Source organism: Denticeps clupeoides, chromosome 7, assembly GCF_900700375.1.
Source record: "Denticeps clupeoides chromosome 7, fDenClu1.1, whole genome shotgun sequence".
NCBI classification, from domain to species: domain Eukaryota; kingdom Metazoa; phylum Chordata; class Actinopteri; order Clupeiformes; family Denticipitidae; genus Denticeps; species Denticeps clupeoides.
In genome coordinates this window covers 22,946,166-22,966,027 of record NC_041713.1, presented here as the reverse complement: position 1 = coordinate 22,966,027, position 19,862 = coordinate 22,946,166, and the positions used below count along the sequence as shown (strand labels likewise).

Genomic DNA, 19,862 nt, shown 5'->3' with positions numbered 1-19,862 from the left:
CGTTGGTGTGGTTTCCTGTTTGTAGGTGGGAGAGAAGTCGTCTCGTTTATGCCTCGTCCCACCAGTGCCAACGTACGACCTGCCTTACCTATATCCTGTGTGTGTTTTCATGGTTAAGACCTGCTCTTCACGATTCCAAACTTAACAGGTGGAGCTGGAGAAGCAATGTTTTCAGTGAAGTTGATGTTGAACAAGTTTAAAAAAAAAAAAAAAAAAAGCCGATATAAAACATGGCGGAATTTTGAAAGAAGAGAAGGAGGGGCACAGAGATCAAAGCCTCCACATAATGAGGTGGAGGGAGTTGACCTGAATTCAGATGCAACCAGTGGAAACGTCAGAAGAAACACTGAGGGTGACGTTCTGCTGACTGCTGACATCCTATCAGGTTGAACAGCAAGGAGACATAATTCATGAGAAGCTGAATGCACCTGAACTGTCCAGGCCTTCGGTTCTGCACTAAAACCGAGAGAACCTCCTCTACATAGTTACGTCGAGACTGGAAGGGACTGGATGAAGAGGGGCTCAGTGGTCGGGGAAGAGGAGGAAGAAAGCGGAGCAGAAGTGGGGACAGGAAGAAGAGTGGGTGTGGGTGGACCATGAGCATCCGAGAAGTCCTTTCTGTCAGGAAGGTGTAAGGCTGCTCCATCAGGTCTTCTTGTCTCTGAACTATTCCGGACCAGTGCAGCCAGAAGATCGTCGCCAGAATTCCGTTTCTTCTTGAGGTGAGCTTGTGGTGTGTGCTTCCCACATTCTCCTCTAACATCGAGTTGTTTCCAGGTGTAATTCTTCATGGTGTCATGATGTAGATCAACCAAACTGTCCTGTGGTGATGAACCTGTCCAATTATACAGTTACCTTTCTGTGTTTTTGTGGAGAAAGAGATGAGAACATAAACTTTATTGACTACAGCCCATTCAGATAAAACGAATTTGACAGAGTTGGCAGACTTGTCTTGATGTTCTTGGTGCGATAAATTAATCTGAGATAAGAGGACAAGAGACAAAATGGCTCCCGTCAGAAGCTTGGCAGGTGGGTGCCATCTCATCAATTCTGCAATCAAGAGGAAATTATGAAAAGGAAGTGATTGTGAAACGCTGCAGCACAGCACACGGTGACGCAACAAAATGTGTCCTCTGCTTTTAACCCATCACCCTTGGTGAGCAGTGGGCAGCCATGACAGGCGCCCGGGGAGCAGTGTGTGGGGACGGTGCTTTGCTCGGTGGTACCTCGGCTCCGATTGCGGGGCCGCTTCCTTACCTGCTACTCTACCACCACATGAACTGCGGTGGAGTCGGCAGTGACTGGTGTGATTTTTGTAATTTGGTGTAAAATATTTACACATCAGCAACAGGCCAGAGGTGCATCTGACATCCATTTTTTTTTGGTTGCAAATGACAGGAAATCCGTTTCCTGGCAACAGAGGACAGACTTAAACCACAGAGACCAAGTGATTCAGAATGACTTTATGAACATTCTTTTTCCAACATTGTAAGGAAACATGGGGAAATAATTAATAGTTTCATATGTCAGCATATGAAAATGATATTTTGGTAGCTTATATGTCAGCATGTATAGAGATGCTGTATGGATGTAGTCACAAAAACGCACAGTTGCAAAAGATTAGGAAGGTGTTTCTCAATGTAGGATCTGGGACCACTGGCAGGCCATGCAGGATGAAGCAACATCTCAATATACCTATAACGCCCGGTGATTGTATTGTACTGATGGTATTTCATGCATAGGGAGCACCTGAAAAATGGCAAAAATACAAAAATTTGATTATTATTGAGGTTTAGGAATAAGTTAGACTGTTGAAATTCCACTCGGGGTGAAGCTCTGAAGTATAAGTGACGGCTGTGTCATGTTGTCTCAGCATGGAGTCCTCTGTGCTGGATCTCCTGCTGGCTGTGGTGCTCCTTCTGTCCTTCGTCCTACTGACCAGTCTGTGTCTGAAGTGCAGGAGACGCATACAGCACAGTGAGTTGTCCATTTTTGACTGCTGAAACCTTATTATTTTATTTAGTAGTGGCTATAAACTTGTTCTATAAACTTGTAATATTTTTTGTGACAATTTAACATTTTTTAAGTCCATCATTTGGAGGAAAAAGAAAATTCTGCTACACTTTTCCAGAGCTATATATAGTAAAACACTGTCATGCTAAATCTCTTGCTTGTTTCACTTTTTCTTTTCTTTACCTTTTACTTTATTGTATTTCACACTTTAATTATGACCTTTTGTGTTCGCAGCTTCCATCCCACAGCATTATGATTCTAACTACAGGTACATTTTGCAATAAGCACCATGTTAATTCCACACTGAGGGTGGAGTCCAGGACCTGACCTACACATTATAATCAGTTATGAGGGGTTATGTACAGACTGTGGTTTTACTGTGGTACAGCAAAAACTAAATAACACACCACCAACAAACGTAAACCTGACTGGCCAATGAAAAGCAACTTTCAACCGGTGGTGGCCACTGGTCAAACAGGGGAAGCTCTAATTCGGCCTGCGTCATAAAAGTAATTGTAATTTTACAGTGTCTGTGACACTGTTGTGCCAATTTTCTGTCTCCCATGTTCTATTCATGCCTTTTGTATGCCCTGTCAAAGATCCCCAGAATTCACAATTCAACAACACATCCCATTTTCCGTGAGAAGGGTTTATCAAGAGACATTTTCTTTGCCACAGCACTTCCATTCAGCCAGAAAAGACCTGTTATTTCCCCCTGGTATTTGCACCCCATCGGTCTTGGCCCTGCCGTTTAATCCTATGAAGGACGACTACTAAATGGCTTCGAGGAAAAAGCAGGTCACCAATATTACTGCTGTCTGCCATTACGCACAGCTCACTAGCCGGATAGTTTCCCATTCCACAAGCTACCTTTTAGGTATATGACTGAACTAACTTAAAATGCTGAAACAAGGAGCCAAGTCATGAATGCTATAATGTGGTATATTTTATTATTAAAGAATGATTTGTACACACAAAATGGCTTATATCGCCAGCAAACAACAGAGTGCAGCATTGGTTTTTAGTTCTGCAAATTCTCCAAATGAGACTGAATCTCTGTACTGCCGGTGAATACTTAAAATATGGTGTCAATCATAAGGGGTCCCGCCCCTTTAGACAACTCCTCCAATCATAGTGCAGCAGCCCAGCATCCTGGAACTGACTGTTTTGGTACATTTATCAAATAGGTGTACCATGTCACAGAGTTCCAGGGAAGCTGGGCTACAACCTCCCCAGCACATGAAGCCCAGACCCCAGACATCCAGAGACCCCCCAGGGCACGAGAGTCGCAGGAGGGCCACCGCAGGAACTATTCAGGAACTATATGCGTGGAAGGAAAGCTTGCGGCAAACAATCTACATTAAATAGCAGATTGTGGACATGTTCTAGCGCACTTTTATTAAAACCAACATTTTTTAGGACAGTGCATATATAAACATTTAATTTCCGACATATTAGAGGAATCGAAGCTTCCCTCGTATTCTTAAGAGCAGTTGGCACCAGTGGACCTTGTGAAGACCAGTCAGTAAAGACCTGTCACCAATCACACCAGACAGGAACTTCATCATCTATTATATATCATTTATAAACCAGAAATAATCTTTTCATTTGCAGCTTTTTTAATGTTTTGTGTTCTTATGTTCCTCTGTAAGGCACTCAGAGCACTTGGAAAATTTCAGAGTGGTCCGGCAACATGGTAAGAACTTCAATTTTTATGAGATTTTGATAAAGAAACATTTCTAACGTTGTTTGTATGTCTTCCAGTCAACCCTTCGTCCCTGAACCAGGCAGTGCAGTGCACCACGTGGGTTTACACACACACACACACACACACACACACACACACACACACACACACACACACACACACACACACTTACACAACACACACGACTATCCTCTGCTTGGTTCTCAGTTCTCCGTTACCTGGAACCTCCACACGCACCTCTGCTGATCTGTCAGAGAACAGTAAGTGAACTCGGAGTTGTGCTCCGTTCACCCTCGTTCAGCTTCACTTGTAAGCTTTTCATTTCTCTTCTACAGGTAGTTTTCAGAGCTATGAAAACCAGCCTGGAAAAGGTTCTTATTTTCATTTTTTTCCAATCCAAGATTCAAGTATGATTTGTGTGTGTGTGACGGTGGGTTTGTTGCCCTTGCTAGATGTGGACTCGAATGAGGAAGAACTTGAAAATGAAAACGGCTACATGTAAGTGATCGAACAAACCAATACCGTACGCGTTGTACGCCTACATCATCTATCTGCATTTTCCGCAGAAAAGTTCTTCCAGAGTCACCGTGTATCTGTCCCTCTGAACGGTCCGACAACTCAGGTCAGCACTACTGCCAGCAAATGGCCTTCAAATTGTGCTGCTGAGGTCCAACGTGACTCTTTTCCACTTCCCTACAGATCAGCCATACATAAACGTAGAGGGGGACAGCCATTCAGGTCAGCGGGAAGACAGCGATGCAGGTCAGACCCACACCATCTTCCTTTCGATGGATAAAGGTGGAGTCAGAACATTTTTTTCATCTCTTCCCCCCGCAGATAGTGCCAACTATGAAAATGTTACCATGCAGGGAACCATTAAACCAGTGCAAACCCCAGGTACGACACAGACGTTAAACTGGTAACCAGTCTGTCCTACTGGACTGACCCATGTGGTTTTTTTTTTTTTTGGTCCTCTACTCAGTCCTTTTGTCAAGTTCAGACAGTGACAGTGATGACAATTATGTCAACGCACCGAAGGAACAAAGTACAGCGGCTCGTCCTGACCTTTACTCTTAAATCAACTTCAGGAATGTAAGGTTTGAGCTACAATTTCATTCAACCTCTGACCATCGATATGACAATAAACAGGTATATTCCTCTCTTCCAGCAGCGGGAAGATCCAGCCTGAAGCACCGCCTACTTTTACCAAGTTGCTGACGCATCCTGAGAATTTTCTTATTTGTGTTTGTATATGTGATTCTTCTGAAAATGCGCTGCTGTTTTAAGCAATTTAAAAAAATAAATGTAAACTTCCAAAAACAACTTTGTTCTGTGGTACTGAAGTGTAAAACAAGTCAATTGGTGTGAGTTTAAAATCGTATTTATTGTTTTTTTTTTGGGTTTTTTTTGCCTTTTTTTTTTTTTTTAAACATTTTATTTATGAAAGGGGTACGGACATGGGAAAGATGGAGGGAAAAAAAAGGGGTATCTTTCACTTGCTACTCATCTTTTCTCCCGGTCTTCTGTCTGTTAGCCGGACACATCGACGTCCATTCAACTTAAAACAGACTCCAGAGTTTTTCTTTCTCCTCTTTCTAGCCAATTAAAATAAAACTCGATTTGTCTTTCTTCAGCAGAATGGCTGCGTACGTCTCCCCCACAGCCAGGTCTTCAGTTTCCAGGTGGGTGGAAAGGGAGCTGCTGGGGTGGGTGGGTCTGCACCTGCACGGCTGCAAAATGATCATTTAAATTATTCTGGGTTCGCTCACTTCAATTTTACGGAATTTAAAAGTTATTGATATAACTCTGCGTTCATGTGTGTTGTTGTCACTGGCCCGAGAACCATACCTTGCGGATGTCCAATATAGGCATAGTGTTGGTGGGGTCCCTGTTGAGGTGGGGGCCCGTGCTGCGGGTGTTGTGGTGCAGAGCCAGGACCCTGCTGGGGTGGTGGAGGCGGGGCATGAAGCAGCATCACCGGTGGGGGGCCATGACCAGCAGAGTGATGCGGTCCAGGCAGGGCATTTGAGACATGAGCCTGGTGAGCACAGGTACGGTAAGACTGACATTCAGGCCCCATCCACACAAGAACATTTTTTTTTCCTAAAACGCCTTGCGTCCACACGGAGACGGCGTTTCAGATGACCCAGAACGTTCATTTTCGGAAACTGGTTCCAGAGTGAATTTCTCTTTTCCACGCATCCATGAAGACGGCAAAGCGGATTTTTTATGAAACATTCGTGGCAGCTACAAAAAATCCTTTCTATGGAGCACGTTTCTGATGAAAAGACGAGGCTGGAAAACAACAACGTTGTGATCTAGATGCCAAACCAAGAGAGTGGTGAGTTACAGCGCCACTTACAGGTGTGGAGGGGGATTAAAACAGCATTTGGCCAGTTCTCTGCATCTCCATGTGGACCACATTTCAGATCACACTCCAGTGGACACAGGCTTTTTAGAAACCAAAAACCCACTTTTGAGAAAAGCCTTCTCGTGTGGACGGGGTCTTAAATTATTTCATAAGAGCACATGCAGAGTGCAGTGGATTTCATATCTGCGAAAATTTGAGATGTTTTGATCACCAAAACTTTGGCCTGTTATACCGCACAGAACACGAGGAAAATCCTGATTGAGTAAATATAGATCATAAAATGTGATTTTGTGATGCTATATTGCCAAATGATTTCTAATAAACATCGCAGCTTGAGCAGTTATTATATAGCTAAACATTCCGATAAGACCACTTTGTTTTGGTTCAGTTTTCCCTCATTGTATATATTTGATTACACTTCCATAAATGTTAATATCTGAAAACAATTAAGATTGAACTATCTGACCTATGGACAAAAAGTCATATTTTGATTACTAAACTGCATACCCATTCTACGAAGTTCAAATAAAGATTCCAATAAAATGTAAAGCTGGGAAGATGGCAGTTTTCAGGAACTTAGCTGGGATCTAAGAGTCCCATGGTGGGAGTCCATCTTTTATTTAAGAATGTCATTGCAGTTTTGGCCAAGTGACACTGCTCAATGGAACCTATAATATATTTTAAATCTTTTTTAAGCCCAAACACATTAATGAAAATATTTTTGTTGCTGTAATGGAATTTTTTTTTACCAACTGAGTGCAATAAAGGCCTTCGCTACACTCTGAATACCATCGTTTTCTATGGGATGTGTGTCTGACGAGCATCACTTGCAGAGCCTCTGCTGTCAACGACTTTTTTGAGCCCACGACACAATCTCTTGGTTTTAAAGATTTAATTTTTTTATTTAATCCATGAAAACATGTGGGTAGGAAGTCAAATGTTAAAAGGCTGAAAGTTGATCGCGGGGCACATTCTTGTTTCCCTTTTGATGGAAAAAGTGAAAGTTCTGTGAAGTTCTTTGTAAATTCCTCCAGGACAAAAAGTCAAAACCAGATGTGCACTTTTCAACAACTCTTGGCGCAGGTGGGCAGGTGGTGTGGCATTGTTGCGCGTACCTGTGTCAGCTGACCCAGAGAGGGGTACTGGTGTGGTAGTGGCTGGTGGCCTTGGAGGCTATATCCCTGAATAGGATAGGATGCCTGGGGAGAGCTGTGTCCTGGGGGAAGGTTGGGGGGTGTCGGGGCAGACAGTGGCCCAGAATGAAAGAGAGACTGGGGCTGGGGCCCGGATTGGCCAGACTAGAAGTGAAGAGGGGAGAAGGGAACAAAACAACAGCTGAAAACACACATGGACATCTGCATACAAGCAGCATTAAAACATGTCTCATGAAATTAGCAAACTGTTAACAATCATGAAAATAACATTTCTTTAAACATCTGCAACTGAGAAGCTTTATCTCAACCAAACTACCTAATAACCTTTAATCTACTATAGAAAACTTTACACTGAATCATTGCACAACATTGAAGAAGCCTGGAGAACAGACTTGCAGGAAAATATAACACAGGAAGAATAGTCAGTAATAGTCTGTAAGTTATAAGTGTTTATTCCACTGCACGTGCGAATATGTTGAACATAGCCACTAAAATAATTGGTGAAGTGCCCCTTAACCCAAAACTATGTTTACGGAATGTCTATCCAGAATTATTTTCAAATGTAACACCATCATGGCTTGAAAACGTATGAATCATTGTGAATTTGATTTATTCTGGAAAAACAGTAACAGGACTTCCTGTCTGTGGTCCGTGAATGGTGTTGATGACATCATTTCCACAAATGCTCGCTCACTTCTATAGGCCGCTCTCCTCCTCCTCCTCATTAGCATTTAAAGCTACAGACACTGAAATGGAGCATCCTGTGGGACTGGATCAAAGTGGCTGTAATTCTGCACCGAGGCTGAATTTCAGAAAGACACTTCAGATACAGTATTAGGGGACACTAAGACCGATAAAAAATAAATAAATAAATAAATAAAAAAGTCTTGGGATCTGTAGTGCCCAAGATGTATGAAGTGACTAGTTGATTATGGTCAGACGTGTCTATTTGCATGTAAACCTGCTCATACATCACTGTGGTGGTAGTGTCCTAGTGAGTATTGCACTCGCCTATGAACCAGACAACCACAGAGTCCAAGTTTCAAACCTCACTTACTTCCATCGTGTCCCTGTGCAAGACACTTAACCCTGAGTGTGTCCAAGAGGACTGTCCCTGTAACTAAATTCTAAAATGTGCCCACCCCACATCTCATATCTGAAGTGAAGTCACACCTACATTTTAAGTTGCCCACTTCTGATTACTCTTCTGATTACTCTTCAATTTGTAAGTAAGAGTATCAAGCTCAGTACATTTCTGGCACCTAACAAAGCCCGAAAAAGAATAAGCAAGAGAGCAGCCATCAAGCTGACTGATGATGTTACCTGTCCTGGGCTTGGGGCAGGATGCTGGGGAGGAGGCTGGCTGCCAGTAGGGGTGCTGGAGGGCTGGGGTGGGTGCATGGCACCAGAATGATGAGAAAATGACTGAGGAGCTGAAAGAAAATATAAATGCATTTAATTAATTTTTTTTCTGACAGGACAGTTCATGTGATAACGGGCACATTGTCCCAAGATGAACGATAGCTTCATGCCCCTTCATGCGATAACAGTGTTGAAATAGAACCAAAATCGCAATTTGAATAAAAACCATTTTATGTTAATATCAGGGTTGCTGCGGGAAGACGCAGACATGCTGGGTTGCTGGAGACTCTCAGTGAGCGAAAGGCCGGAGCATTGGGGATGCAGGCAGAAGAGAGGCAACGCCGCAGTGGGAGAACGGGACCGGGCGAATGCAGCCGAATGGGAGGGCACAAAAAAATGCTTAGCAAAATTAATTGGCAAATAAATCGCGATTCGATTTCTTAAAATAGTTCAGCCCTAGCAAACATCACTTTTTTTTTGTTTTTGGAAACACATGATTCTTAAAATACGCTTTTAAATATCTCAAATGCATCCTTCAGAAACAGTAGAGTATCATCCAAAGAATGGCTCACCATACATCCCCTGCTGGGGCACGGGAGGTCCTTCAGTCTGTCCTGGGTACTGTGGGCCGGGCGGGCCCAGAGTTTGGGGGTGGCCTCCTGAACTCAGCATCCGTGCACCACTCTGCAGCATGGAGTAGACTGGCTGGAGGGATTAAAAAAAAGAAATAAAAATCTTCAGGAAGGCAGGCAGGGGGTTAAAATACAAATCAAAAGGACAATCTGGATTACCTGTCCTGGGTAGTGGGTCATGGCCGGGATCACCTGGCCGTACTGCAAGTAGGACTGGGAGTATGGTGAAGCCACCAGTGGGGGGCCAGCAGCTGATTGTGTGGGCTGAAGCATAGGTGGCGCAGATGAACTGTGGTCTGGTCGTGGAGGCACCACTGCACCTGGCAGATTACACAAGATGTCAACCTGATTTCCAGAAAAGTAGGGACGTTTCTAAAATTTCAACAAAATCAAACCTACTTTCAAATCACACGAGCCAATATTTTATTTAAAACAGAACATAGGTAACAAATGAAAAAGAACTTCCCAGTTTATTCACTAAATGAGCTCATTTCAAATTTGATGCCTGCTACAGGTCCCAAAAATCTGGTTGAAAAAAAGAGGACAATCTAGCAACTAATTAGGTTAACTGATATCAGGTCTGTAACATGATTAGCTATAAAAGGGATGTCTTAGTGAGGCAGAGTCTCTCAAATGACCAGAGGCTCTCCAATCTGTAAAAGGAGCACATAACACCAAAAGAATGAGAGAAACTGGAGATATCTCGCTGTGAGTAGGGGACAAGGCCAAAGACCTGTCCTTCCAGCCTGCTGTTAGTGTTCAGTTTAAGCAACAGCATGTCTTCACCGGAGAAGAGTCTGGCGGCAGAACTGGCCTGTGTGCCAGATCTTTAACATATAGGGAACGTTTGGTGCATTTAATGAAAGAGCCCAAAACTCATAACCTCGATACCCAGATGGCTTCAAACTGTTCTGAAAAGAGTAGGCGATGCTACACCATGCTAAACATACCCATCCAAACTATTCGGAATCCTGTTGTAAACATAGTCTGAAAGTTGAGTCGTGGCAACTGGACTTTCTTTCTTTAAGGTGGAGACGTTTCATTCTGCATCCACAGAACTTTGTCAGATTGTGCTCAGATCCTGTGCTCAGTCATTCACCTGGATGACTGAGAATCTTCACAGACATGTTGTAAACATAACATTTTAAATTAGCTAATTTTCTCCATAAAATTAAAATAATAATAATAATGTTATCGGCTCATGTTATTTGAAAGTATTTTAGTGTTAATGTTATTAATATTTATAGAACGTCACAACTTTTCCAGAATTCAGGTCGTAAAATAGTTTGAAGGTGCTCTTGTCTCACAGATTTTACCTTTGGACCTGGGGTATTTCCCTTGGTTGACTGTAGACATGGCATAGGGATATATCTGAGGGGCCTTAAAAAGAAGTTAGTCATTAGTAATGCTGGCATTTCCTGCACCTACACATTCAAAATCACACAAAGTCTTTACCTGCACAGAATGTGACTGTATCTGAATTGGGGACACATAGGGCAAGTACTGGGCATTGTACATGGTCCCCTGTCCTGGTGGGGGTGGCAGAACCACTGGGCTTGGAGGGGTGGGTCGTGGTGGTGTGGGTGTTGAGGAAGGCTTGGCCTGTGAAAGAAAGAGTTTATATCACAATGGGGCATTCTAGCGGTTAACATGCAAGTTGAAATTATGCAGAACACGCATTGTGAACCGAGAGAATTGAAAATAATCAAAGTGAGTGCACAGGCAGCACGCTGAAAATAAAGCAAACATAGCTACCTGAAAAACAAGTCAGTGCACAGCACCAGCCGCCAAATCTAAATCATTAGACTGAATTCCTAGACATGGAGGCTACTAGCAAGCGGTCAGAAACTGGTTGTTGTTATGAATCAAAACCATAACGATTATATATACAAATGTGAAAATGTTACATGTTAAACACTATTAGCATGTAAAAGCAGGAAGATGCTGTAATTCTATTCTTCTCACCAGATTCAGAGGAGCTTTAGTGGGGTTGAACTCTTTGGCGTTGGGGTTCAGGGTGGATTTCTTCACTTGACTGAGGGAAAGACGGACAGAAAGTGTAAAATGAGTGGCAGAGCCAGCATGAACTGTTAAAAAGGGCACGAGCCGCATCTCTGACTCACTCAGCCACACCATCTGGACGTTCTGACACCTCTGGTCGGCTCTCCTCACTGCCTGGGGTCCTAGCAGGTTGTGGTGTGCCTGCCGTTTGCCTGTCTAAGGCTGGAGGAGCCGCAGCAGCAGTCTGAGAGGCAGGAGCGGGTATACTGACGGAGGGTGTGGAAGAGGAGACAGAAGCAGGGGCGGGGGACACCACCCCCTCAACACTCATCTCTCTCCCCCGGTCCTCCAACAAATGCTCCTGGGAAGCGTTTGGAGGCGGAGCAGGTTTGGGCTCGGTGGAAGGTGCGAGTTCACTACATTCTGGCTGGGGTGTAGGGCTGGACTGACAAGGCTCTCCAGGTGGGGCAGAGGTCCTGTGACTCGATGGAGAGGGGCTGGACTGGAGCTGATAAAGAAATAAAAAGCAAATCAGCGCACTCACACAGCAAGTCGGGACATTACATTCTGCCCCAAGGTGCCGTATATAAAGCAGAATCCTACCCTGAACTCTTTCCCAAACTTTTTCAGCTCTTCTATCTGTGACCTCTGTTGAAGGGAGGATACTGAGTGACCTGTGAATGGGGGGGAAAAATGTTTTTTGGTTGGTCCTTCGAGTTCTGCAAATGCCCCGAGGTATGCTGGAGGCTGGTGGTTAGGCGACAGGTCGTATAATACTGCAAAGCTGCCTGGAAATGGGAACTCCAAAATACTTTGGCAATAAACGAGACAATCATTCTAACCAGAAAGGATGTCATAATGTCTGCAGAAATACTGCAATTGATTTGATTTTATGTTCTATGAATCCTTGACTGAGACTAATTCAATATTTCCCTCATCCTCAGTCCTTGTTGGGAGTTTTAGGTGGACGCTGCAGTGTATGCAATTAAAAAAAATATATTAAAAAAGGAGTAGTTTGTCAGCAGCTCGTTGGACAATTCATTTGGAGCTTAAGATGGTCCATGACTTGCAAAGAAAGGTGTACCTTTTAAACTTTAGGACCACCTCTGACAAAATGCATTGGGTTCCATGATGGGGAAATGGAGAAAAACTCCTGTTTTATACAGAAGAAGACTGACAAGAGTACCTTTATTGTTCTTGCTCTCCTGTGGGCTGACTGGACCTTCTGTCCTTTCCTTAGACAGGATTTCATTCACTAAGATGGAGATGCATGAAAAACAGTGAAGACAAAAGAAAATTATAGACAAATTAAACTGGTCCTATAAAAAAAAAAATTATGTACTGCTCACCATCTACAGGGAACAGAGGGGTTGGACCAGTGGCCTTTAGGGTGACCATAGAAACCGATGATGTGTCCAGATAACCAGGAGAGACCAGAGGGGGGTCTTGGGAAGGAGCATCTGGTTTTGGGGAACGGGAGACTGGGTGTGAAAGACATGAGAAGAAACATGGTGAGAAACAAGTTGAAGGGGGGGGGGAGAGACAACGTACAACGTGAATAATCAGTGACAAATTGTGGTGTCTGTCCGTACCTGTGGGTGAGGAATGAGAGTTGGTGCGTATAGGTCTGTTGGCCTGTACAGGTCTCTGAGATTTGGGAGACGTTCGGGATGACACTGTAGAGAAGCACAAGAGGACATGAGGAACGCTACCAGAGAAGCTGAAGGTGTATGTGTGTGAGTTGCTGACACACAGCTCACCCCCATTGACGGGTCGTGCCTCAGATAGGGACTGTGGGTGGGACAGTGAGTGTGGAAGTATGGGCGGGCTGTTGGGGGCAATCTCAGCTGGGGTCTGAGTGGGCAAGCTACTCTGTGAGGGACTGGAGGAATAGACTCCTCTGACTGACAGGGGACTGCTCCTATCAGTCGATGGAGAAGGCTGACAACCACCTGATGGGAGGGAAGGTCGTGGGGAGGAGCTCTGAGAGCCAGGGCGACCGGCTCTGTTGGGCAAGGAGGACTGCGGTCCTACTCTGTCTCGTTCACCACGCGAGGACATCTCTCTCTCTCTTGCCCGCTGGGGCAAAGGAATGTATTTGCCCTCCCTGCAGGTGGAAAAAGGAAACTATCAATACACACAGTGATATGAACCTTCATAATCTCATCCAACTAGTTACCATGAGTACAGTCTTGTGAAGCACTTGACTACTATTGGTTTCCATTGTAAAATGTATAAAAATTTAAACCAAAACACAGCGCACCCAGGGAAATTAATGTATATTCAATATTAAATATTACTGAATATGTCCATTGAAATTGGACATTGTTAGGTTGATTGAACACAAATCGAAACAATGACAATGACTGTAAGGCCACGTCCACACGAGTACGTTTTTCTGTGAAACGGGAAATCTGGCCTTGCGTCCACACCGAGACGGAATTTCCAGGGACCCAGAATGGTTACTTTCTGAAACGGGTTCCTCAGTGAATTTGTCTTTTCCACTAGTTCCCAAGAACTACACTCCAAACAAGGACAGCACTCTGGGTGAGATCAGGGAGTTACAGTGCCACTTACATCTCATATAACGCACCCTCATTTAGGAAGTAGTTTTGTCGTGTGGATGGGACCTAAGAGAGGCAAACCTCCCCAAGGATCCTTATTATGGGGGTGGGGTGGGGATTTTACGAAGATGACCTCTAAGGCAACAGATTAAATCGAAGGACTGGTAAAAAAAAGCCTACAGTTCAGGCACCAGTGCGTTAAATACTATAAAGTCTGGGACCATTTCAGGTCTCAGATAAGGCAAAGAAGAAACTTATTTGCAACATTGAAATGGTGAGAAAGGAAGTGAAGCTATTCTTCACAGTGCCAGCAATATCCAAAAAGGATCTCAGATGGGGGAACAAAAATGAAGGGAGTTTTGAAGATTTTTTTTTTTTATTCTCCCCAGGTTTTACCACAGATCTTTTTAAAATACACACACAGACATACTTTTCTTTACCATGAGAGTGGTAGGTGAATTGAAGGTCAACACAGAGTCTTGATGTGTCTCACTGCTCTCCTATTGGATACTTTATGACAGTGTGCCTCAGTAACATGTGGCTACACTGGCAACTACGTCATAACCCGCCTCACACAAAGGCAATTACATTATCTCAATTAATCTCATAATCGATGCATCGTGATGCAGACATGAATGCAGTGCAGAACATAATTGATTATATCATAATGACGTTACTTGAAGAAGAAAGTGAAGTGAGTCACATGTGATACACAGCAGCACAGCACACGGTGCACACAGTGACGGTGCTTTTGCTCAGTGGCACCTTGGCAGATCGGGATTCGAACCGGCAATCTTCTGATTACGGGGCCGCTTCCTTAACTGCTAGGCCACCACTGCCCTGGTTACTTGGTGATTTTCTGGTGGCAGTATTTCAATGTATGTGGCTTTAAATGCTAATAATGAGGAGAGAGGCGGGACGAGGAGGAGAGCGGCCTATAGAACTGAGGGGACATTCGTGGAAATTACGTCATCAACACCATTTACCAACCACAATGTTTGCCCCAACCAGGAAGTCACTTTCCACAGTAGATTTTCGAAGAAAAAATAAAATTAACTGGTCCTAAAATGTCTTGCAGGATGGAACTGAAAAAAAAATTTTTTTTTTTACATCCAATCAATGAGCAATTGGAATGCTTCACAGGTTTGGAAGCCATACTTTATAAGGGGAGGGGTGGGAAAAATCTCTGGGTGGGTGAAGCAGAATGGCCCAAGCACCCTTCACACCTATTGCCTGGTTCGCCTATCGCCCACATCGTACACAGCTTCTTACATTTCAGATCTGTTTTTACATTTTTCAGTGAATTAAAGAATATCCCAATATATCAGCATGTATGAAATATTGCAATACAATCGTATTGGAGCCCATGTATCGGGACATGTATAGTGAGGACCTTGAAGATACTTTGAATTACTGCTTGGCATTTCAGGTAGACTAAAAATGCAAAACATTAAAAACTAAACCAGCTATGGACTTGGATAAAGGAAACGCAATTTACAAATTCATTTCAGCAGGAACCCTTCAGAACAGGACCTCGTGCCTATCGACACAAAACAAAGTACCGCAAACTCCAATCCACCTCATGTGACCAGTCAGAAACACATTGCTGCATTGGCGATGCCCAGGATATACAAAGAGCTAACGCAGGTCGTAAAAAAAATGAATCTTACGTGTGACTGCTGGATTTCACAAGCCACTAAATCTTATGTTACGATAATGTTGCCTCTCATTAATGAGGACTGGCTACTGATTTTCAATGAGCGCCATAGAGGCAGTAACATCGCCGGGTTGCAGAAAGGGCCAGTGGAGAAATAGGATGTAAAAAAAAAAAAGAGAGGATCCTGTCAAACATGGCCATTGCAGTGCAGCTTGCCGATATGACACATTTTAAATGCTAAATATTGAATTTAGCTTCAAGCTACCATCAGTTGCCCAATTGGTGGGAAGGGTTAGAAGAATAAGCAGCTTTTTCAAACGCAGCCCTACATCCAGCCATGTTGCTGAACTTGCCTCGACACAAACTGATCCCTCATTCTGGATCCATGTTTATTTGGGGGGAGTTTATTTTCTTTCATTTGCACAGTGTTCACTGTGTTCAAATGACAACGAGTGTCTGTGTGCATATGCACTAAATAGCTCAGTCCTCTACAAGCTGACTGGGCACTTAAATATCTTACTTTCAATCTTATGCATTTTATCTTAATGTTTATGGTGTCCATTAGTTCACTAGTCACAGTAAAGTTAAAATCAGTTCTGAGTTGCAGATTATGTACAGTATTTTATTTTTTATATATATATATATATAGTAATAAAATTGTACAGTGACCCATGTATAACGAAACAATGTGTAGTATGATGCTAAACAAGCCACAGATCGCAAAAGTGAAAAGTGGAAGGCAAGAGCATAACTCTGACCTGCTTCCTGGGTTAGAGAAGCTGGGACTGTCTCGCCCTCTCTCTCGCTCCTCTCTCTCCCTGTCCCGCATCACAGAGCTGAATTTCTCCTCCTCAGTGCGTCCCTCGTCGTTCTCCAGTGCTACCCTGTGGCGGTACTGTGGACTTGACTCAATTTCACTGGCCAGCCGGGCAGCCCGGGCTTCACGCTGCCTGTAGCCCTCAGTATTGCCACGTTCTAGAGGAACCCTGGAGGAGGAAAAGTGAGGACTAATGTCAAAAACCACAGTATGGTCAATTATAACCATAAAGAAGAGAAAAACGAAGAAAAAAATATTATGCATAACACTGAATTTGATCACATGATTTACCAGAGGCTTCGCATTACCAAATATATTTTAAGGAGCAAATTTTCAGTGTTCAAAATTCAAAGAAATCAATGGCATGTGAACAAAGTTAACCGCAGCAAACAAAATCTCCTGATACACAGGACTTACGTGTACATGGAAAGGCTGGAATCGTAGGTAGACTTCACTCCATAATTCTCCTCGTTGTAGCGGAACATTTCACTGGCGTCCCAACCATTGGACTAACAAAGTCACAGCAGTGAGATGATGAGAGAACAATGGGAGTGTGAGCGCGTGTGTCCTTCTGAAACAATGTTACTTTAACTTACAGCGTCAGCCTCAAGGTCAAAGTTTTCTCCATTGCTGTCTCCACCGTCCCATCGCTGAAGCACCTTCTCCCTGTGCTCTCCATTGACCCGTGATGAGCTGATAGCGGAGTCTGTGAAGGTATCTACACACAGATAAAGAGTATAGCTGATGACTGATTTATATTCAATCTATTTATCTCAGGTGCTTTTGAGAATGTATTTGAGTAGTGGACACGGAATTGGGTATGTGGTAGCTGAAAAACGCTGACAGAGATCATGATTTCATTACATAAGGAAGGAAAAAAGTGCAATAACATTGTTTGCATGAGCTGCTGTAATGAAGGTTGGATACCTCGGGTGGCAAAGTTGAGGTCGACATCTCTGCACGTCATTGTGATGAGGTCATTAGGACTGAAGATCATCGTGTCTGTGATCTCTTCTATCCTGGGAGGGGCTCCCCCTCCACCCCCATCTCCATCCTCACTCTTCACCTTGTGGACAGCATCAACGGCCAGCTCACACTGAGGATGGCATAAAGCACATCACAGCGCGTCAGAATAATAATAAAGATGCCGGATACGACGAGGAGCCAGAAGGAAAATGACCTACCCTTGAGCTGAGAGTCTTAAAGATGCCTTCATACACACTGCCATTTTTAACTCTCACATCACACGTGGAGCCCTGAAGACAGATAGGGAGACTTTATCACAAAGATCTGAACACGCCAGATTTTACTGCACTTGTGTAAATATCATGGTTGTACCAAGAGAAAATACAAGATCAAAATGAATCAGCAAATAACACAATTTTACAAGGTTCTTGGAACTAGACATTAAGACGAAAAAAAAATAAAAAATTATTACTAGTGATCAAGTTAATTCAGTAGAACCACTTTCAAGCTAATCTAGCCAGGGAAAAACCTTACAGCCTGACTGTAATATGGAGAAAACAATGTTTTATTAAAAAGAAATATGCATTATAACGAGATTTAATCTTAACCACAATGAAGTAATTGCAAAGAAAATGTGCCGCAGTTTGTTGCGGGTTCCTCACTGCCCGTCAGCTATGTTTGACAATCGCGTATATAGTACACGTAAAACAGAGCAAAGTTCCAACTTACCACTACAGCAGTGAGAAAATGAAGCATCCGCGCATTATTATAGACTCCTTCAAAAACCTGCAAGAGAAATAGTCCTCAGTCAAATTTTTTCCTCCATCCTGCCTACCTGCTAACGCCACAATAGCAATAAAATCTGAATAAGAACACGTCCCGAATTCCTGACAAATCACTTCATGTGATGGTATCTCAAGCTTCCACCACGTGTGTGAAAACACAGCGTTTACAGGTGATATGGTGATCTATCTTGTCGGATTATTAACGTAATTGGCTACGTCATCACACCCATACGCAAAATCTTGACACGATGTCAAGGCCTGTTCTGTTACACTGAAACGCTGCGCTGATCTCGGCCACGCTTGAACTTACGGGAGACTGGGAGGGGGGCTTGACGGAGTTCCTGGTCCTGGGGAAGAAAGAGAACACGCGTCATTGCCTGATCACTCCAGCGCGACAGCAACTTTCCAACAGTCTGACGATCTTAAGAGAAATGCGTTTACGGTTTTCCACCAGCTACACGTCTGCAGACGTCAGCGGTCTCCCCGGGAAATAGTAAAGCGGACTAACCAACACCGCTACGTAAACACGAGCTAGCAAAGCCCGCTGGATCCTGAGCTAAGACAAAGCTGGTGCTAGCGACAAATTGATCAACAGCTAAAGATGCCTTTCAACGAAAATACGAGGAAACGGGGGAAAGCACCCCAGGTCAATTACTTCTTGGTTATGAGCATTTCTCCTGCAATTTTGACGTCTGGGACTTGGAAAATAAATATTCTGAAGCAGGACAATTCCACTACTTCAGGTTCTAAAACAACAAAAACACGACTTAACCCGCTGCACGACCCTCCTAGAAATGCCTGATACGTTCATTTACGTGTCAATCACATTTTGTATCAGTTTTATTGGCCTGGGTGGCGGAGAACGGGCGTCCCCTTTTCGCTGATTGAATGCAAGCCATGCCAGTCATTAATACACGGTCGTAATTGGCTGAGAGACGGTGACATGAACAGCTAGGCTAGTTCGCCACAAGCCAATCGGGAAAACGTGTGGCCTTGGTCGCCACGCCCCCTACAATTCCATCTTTTGACCGGTAGGCCTCGTGCTGGAGAGAGAAAAAAAACAATCCACGGAGTTTCGTACGGAACCCGGCGGCCCTTTACCTCCCAGCCGTCGGTCTGCTCATATTAGTTCCCGTTGGTGTGGAAGACAAACCAGGCGGCCCTGTGGTCCCATTTGAGGTTTTGCGCCCGCCAGGTCCGGGTTGCTGCTGCTGTTAATATAGTTTCCAACGTGGTAAGGAAAAATGAAATGGCAATAACTCGTTCCCACGATCTCTAATAATTAAGATGTTTCATTTATAAGACCAAATGAAATATTTCACTGCTTTGGCTCTGCTACGCTAGCAGTCACCACATATACATTAAGCTAGCTAGCTAGCTACAGATCGCAAAGTATAAACTGTATAAAAAATAACTGGATATTGCAACATCCAAAGCAGCCACTAGTCATTTGACACAGAAAGGCACAATTAAAAGCATAACTCACGTTGTTCTGTCGCCGGAAAGACATAGATTAGTCTCTTAACTTGAGCTAGTTAGCAAGCTAATGTAGCCCTGTTATTTGTATGTTAAGCTAGCTAGCTACCAGGCTAGCTTAATTCTGTTCTATCAAAACGTTTCTAGTTTAAAATCGTTCACATTCACCAGCGTTATCTATCCAGTTAGGCTGTTTTGAGCGCTACTTTAATCAGACAGCGCGTCATTAGCAAACTAGCGGTTTAGCGCAAATAAAAATGCCGGCTCCGTGTCCGCTCATAAGCCTGGGTCCGCGTGCGACACTGCGACTGCGCGTGCACGGGCGGCACGTCACGTCACATGAAGAGAGCGGGGGT

The 19,862-nt window shown here is 43.8% G+C and overlaps 2 protein-coding genes across 6 annotated transcripts; one reads left to right on the top strand and one right to left on the bottom strand.

The window, feature by feature from the left end:
- Positions 1–208: 208 nt before the first annotated feature.
- lat (linker for activation of T cells) lies at positions 209–5,041 on the top strand. Of its 4 annotated transcripts, XM_028985845.1 has the most exons (13): positions 209–722; positions 1,874–1,977; positions 2,248–2,281; positions 3,666–3,709; positions 3,778–3,817; positions 3,929–3,981; positions 4,057–4,092; positions 4,174–4,219; positions 4,288–4,343; positions 4,421–4,483; positions 4,559–4,618; positions 4,704–4,813; positions 4,890–5,041. In XM_028985845.1, the coding sequence occupies exons 2-12, from the start codon at positions 1,875–1,877 to the stop codon at positions 4,796–4,798; spliced, it is 630 nt and encodes a 209-aa protein (XP_028841678.1). In that variant the 5' UTR covers positions 209–722; position 1,874; the 3' UTR covers positions 4,799–4,813; positions 4,890–5,041. The 4 variants fall into 4 exon arrangements, with proteins under 4 accessions (XP_028841678.1, XP_028841677.1, XP_028841675.1 ...); XM_028985844.1 differs by having other exon boundaries at positions 4,421–4,618; positions 4,704–4,809; positions 4,893–5,041; XM_028985842.1 differs by having other exon boundaries at positions 4,421–4,618.
- Positions 3,393–19,844, bottom strand: atxn2l (ataxin 2-like). 2 transcript variants are annotated; one of them, XM_028985839.1, is made up of 24 exons: positions 19,517–19,844; positions 19,132–19,241; positions 18,341–18,377; positions 17,975–18,031; positions 17,464–17,535; positions 17,207–17,375; positions 16,876–16,997; positions 16,697–16,788; positions 16,221–16,448; positions 13,002–13,348; positions 12,834–12,917; positions 12,591–12,722; positions 12,428–12,496; positions 11,845–11,915; positions 11,364–11,749; positions 11,206–11,275; positions 10,696–10,842; positions 10,557–10,620; positions 9,400–9,560; positions 9,181–9,313; positions 8,570–8,679; positions 7,208–7,390; positions 5,570–5,759; positions 3,393–5,451 (listed from the first exon to the last, which is right to left on the bottom strand). In XM_028985839.1, exons 1-24 carry the CDS (start codon positions 19,538–19,540, stop codon positions 5,393–5,395), a joined length of 3,117 nt encoding a protein of 1,038 aa, XP_028841672.1. In that variant the 5' UTR covers positions 19,541–19,844; the 3' UTR covers positions 3,393–5,392. The 2 variants fall into 2 exon arrangements, with proteins under 2 accessions (XP_028841672.1, XP_028841673.1); XM_028985840.1 differs by lacking the exons at positions 19,132–19,241; positions 19,517–19,844 and adding an exon at positions 18,686–18,804.
- Positions 19,845–19,862: the final 18 nt, after the last annotated feature.

What these genes read in the sequence shown, in the direction of transcription:
- lat (XM_028985844.1), top strand. Translation starts at nt 1,875, where the DNA reads ATGGAGTCCTCTGTGCTGGATCTCCTGCTGGCTGTGGTGCTCCTTCTG. An exon ending in GAAAATGAAAACGGCTACAT is followed by an intron (nt 4,220 to 4,287) that starts GTAAGTGATCGA and finishes CATTTTCCGCAG; the next exon opens with AAAAGTTCTTCCAGAGTCAC. An exon ending in TGAACGGTCCGACAACTCAG is followed by an intron (nt 4,344 to 4,420) that starts GTCAGCACTACT and finishes ACTTCCCTACAG; the next exon opens with ATCAGCCATACATAAACGTA.
- atxn2l (XM_028985839.1), bottom strand. Translation starts at nt 19,540, where the DNA reads ATGTCTTTCCGGCGACAGAACAAC. An exon ending in AGCCCCCCTCCCAGTCTCCC is followed by an intron (nt 18,032 to 18,340) that starts GTAAGTTCAAGC and finishes TTTCTCTTGCAG; the next exon opens with GTTTTTGAAGGAGTCTATAA. An exon ending in TTCTCTAACCCAGGAAGCAG is followed by an intron (nt 13,349 to 16,220) that starts GTCAGAGTTATG and finishes TTCCACCTGCAG; the next exon opens with GGAGGGCAAATACATTCCTT.